The 2679-nt window shown below is 49.5% G+C and overlaps 1 protein-coding gene across 1 annotated transcript; it reads left to right on the forward strand.

Annotated features, from left to right (window-relative positions):
* The first annotated feature begins 1125 nt into the window (after positions 1-1125).
* LOC124689544 (phytosulfokine receptor 1-like) lies at positions 1126-1425 on the forward strand. Its single transcript, XM_047223059.1, has one exon. The coding sequence runs from the start codon at positions 1126-1128 to the stop codon at positions 1423-1425; it is 300 nt and encodes a 99-aa protein (XP_047079015.1).
* The last annotated feature ends 1254 nt before the right edge of the window (positions 1426-2679 follow it).

The following is a 2679-nucleotide window of genomic DNA, read 5'->3' on the forward strand; positions in this document are numbered from 1 at the left end:
ATTTGACACAAACTCTTTCCATACCTGGATATTTCGGCCCAGCCATGAGTTGTGAGGCTCATGAAGGACAAAGGGGAATCCTAGAAAGGTTCTAGAGGTGCCCAAGAGCCCTTGGATCAAAAGGGCATCCATCCCATGGCCTAGATTGCATCTCCAACACTATATATTGATGGGAAACCCTATTTTTTGTGCATAGACCTGGGGTTATGATCTGTCTTTCATTAATCTGAAAAAGTCTGCACATTTCTTTTGTTCCTTCAAATTTGGCATTAACGACAGGGACATTTCCTCCCTGAGAGAACATCTTAATCTATTCTCCCCACACTCTCTTATCGGCACACCCTTAATAACCACTGGTAGAAAAATGGTCTTCCGTCCAGCCCCATTAGTCGCCAAAATATAGGAACCGCGACTAATGGGGTCTTTAGTCGCGGTTCGGGTGGCGAACCGCGACTAAAGAGCTGGGCCCAGCGCGCTCGCTGGCCAGCTGGTGGACGAGAGGGGCTTTAGTCGCGGTTGGCCATGCCAACCGCGACTAAAGGTCCTCAGGCCTGGCCCGAAGGCCTTTAGTCGCGGTTGGTCAGGCCAACCGGGACTAAAGGCCCATCCCTATAAAAGGGCCTCAGCTCACAGCACTTAGCCAGTTGGTGCCACTTCTCTTCACAAGCTTCACATGGGGGTGTAGGTTTGCTTTTGGTTCCTCTTATGCACACAAGGTGTTTGATAAAAATGCCCCAAGAGCATGAAACAAACATGATATGAAGCGCCGCCACAGTTCGACGACGACAGCTCCGACGACGATGGCGGCGACTACACGGTGTTCTACCGCCATTTCGGCATGTAGAGCGCCGTGTTTTTATATTTACAGTTGTATTCCCCTAGCCGAATTCGAAATATAGTCGAATTCGATCTCTATGTACGAACTTCGCCCTCTATATAGTAAATATCATTAAATTTAGTCTAAATTCGACCTTTTTATACCGTAGTTTGTCAAGTTTCCGTTTTTCAAATTTAAATCGCCGTCTTGGCCTGAGATCGCGGCTGGGAAACTACTCCTCCCCACGCCAAATTTACGTCCAATCCGGACGTAAATTTCCCCAGATTTCGGCGTGGGAAGGGCAAACGATGGTGACGGGGCGGCGGCCCGTGGACATGGCGGCGCGGCTCGGCGCGCGGGACGTCACCGCATGGGCCGTGCGGCTGCGGCGCGAGGGGAGGGGCCACGAGGCCGTCGACGCCGCTGTGTCTTCTTCGGGGAAGCACCGGGACGAGGCGGAGAGGGTGCTGGAGCTGGCGTGCGCCTGCGTCGCCGAGGCCCCCAAGGCGCGGCCCACGGCGCAGCAGCTCCTCGAGCGGCTCGACGCCATCGCCGGCACCGCCGCCGACCCGGAGACGACTTCCTCCGACGAGCAGCACGGTAGATAACTCTTTAGATTTTAGTTGCGGCGAACGATCAGCAACAGCAGATTAACCGAATACCAAAAGTGATTATAGAGGAGCTAAGGTATGGCTGGTGGGAATAGAAGAGCAGCCGGTTAAATTTCCATTCTCCAAAAGTGCAGCTTCCTCTTGGGAGATGATGAAGTTGTGTGGTTTAGATGAAAAGCAGCATGGATTGCTGACATGGCAAGAGCAACCAAACAGGCAGGGAAAACACAACCGAGGAGCAGGCACGAATAATGAGACACCGTGACCTTTGACTTCCTTTGATAAGTGCATGGTCCGGAATACGAGGAGTAGTACTCGTTTTCCTCCCTCACGTAACTCCAGCACACTCTCCATATCTTAAGGAAATGAGTAGCACTATAACAATTCTCTCTCACCATAACAATCCAAACTATTGTGAAGTGGATGGCTGACATATAATAAACGAGACAACTTTTATTTAACTGACGTATCTGAGCACTACAGAAAGCGCTCTCATCCCATCCACCCTCCAGACTATTGTGAAAGTCGGATGGCACACATATAATCGAGACAACTTTTATTTAATTGCTACATCTGAGCACTACAGCAAGCTATATTTACATCGACTCTAACTGCACCCACCAGCATCGCCATCTTTCCCTAAACTCCAACCAGTCTGCAGCTCATTTGGGACATGAGCGACAGCGTCAACGACAAAACCGATCAATTCTTTTTGAAAAAGGTCTGACTCGCAGAATCAAATCAACTCACCAAAATCTACTTTAGCTTCGTTGTTCCTCCGGCTGAGTCAATCCTATTAGCCAATGACAAAACGAAGGCACGTACAAGCTAGACTGTTACGAGTGAAGTCAATCAATTATTAGCTAGCTGCAAACACACAATCTAGTACTCCCTTGCTAGTCATTTGGCAGTAGTGTTTCAAAATTTTGCCAAGAAGCTTTCTGTTTGGTAACACACAATCTCAATGGATGATAGTGCAAACAGCACAACTCTCCATCAGCGCATGACAATTTCCCGAGAGATGGCTGAATAGCTAGTGGCCGCCACCCTCATTGCATGTTACTAGCTCGACAAAGGCGTGATGATTCTTCCCACATCTTGGAAGGTGAAGCTGCTCAACACAAGAGCTTTTCACAAGAAACACGCGGCACATTTAGTAATCTAAGAGCATCGGCACGCTGGTATGGGCGGCGTCGGCAGTACCTCAACATTACACTACATGACAGGGCACCAACGCAGTTCCGTAATTAT

Source organism: Lolium rigidum, chromosome 2 (assembly GCF_022539505.1).
Source record: "Lolium rigidum isolate FL_2022 chromosome 2, APGP_CSIRO_Lrig_0.1, whole genome shotgun sequence".
Lineage (NCBI taxonomy): Eukaryota > Viridiplantae > Streptophyta > Magnoliopsida > Poales > Poaceae > Lolium > Lolium rigidum.

Coding starts and splice junctions, on each gene's coding strand:
- LOC124689544 (XM_047223059.1), top strand. CDS start 1,126: ATGGTGACGGGGCGGCGGCCCGTGGACATGGCGGCGCGGCTCGGCGCG.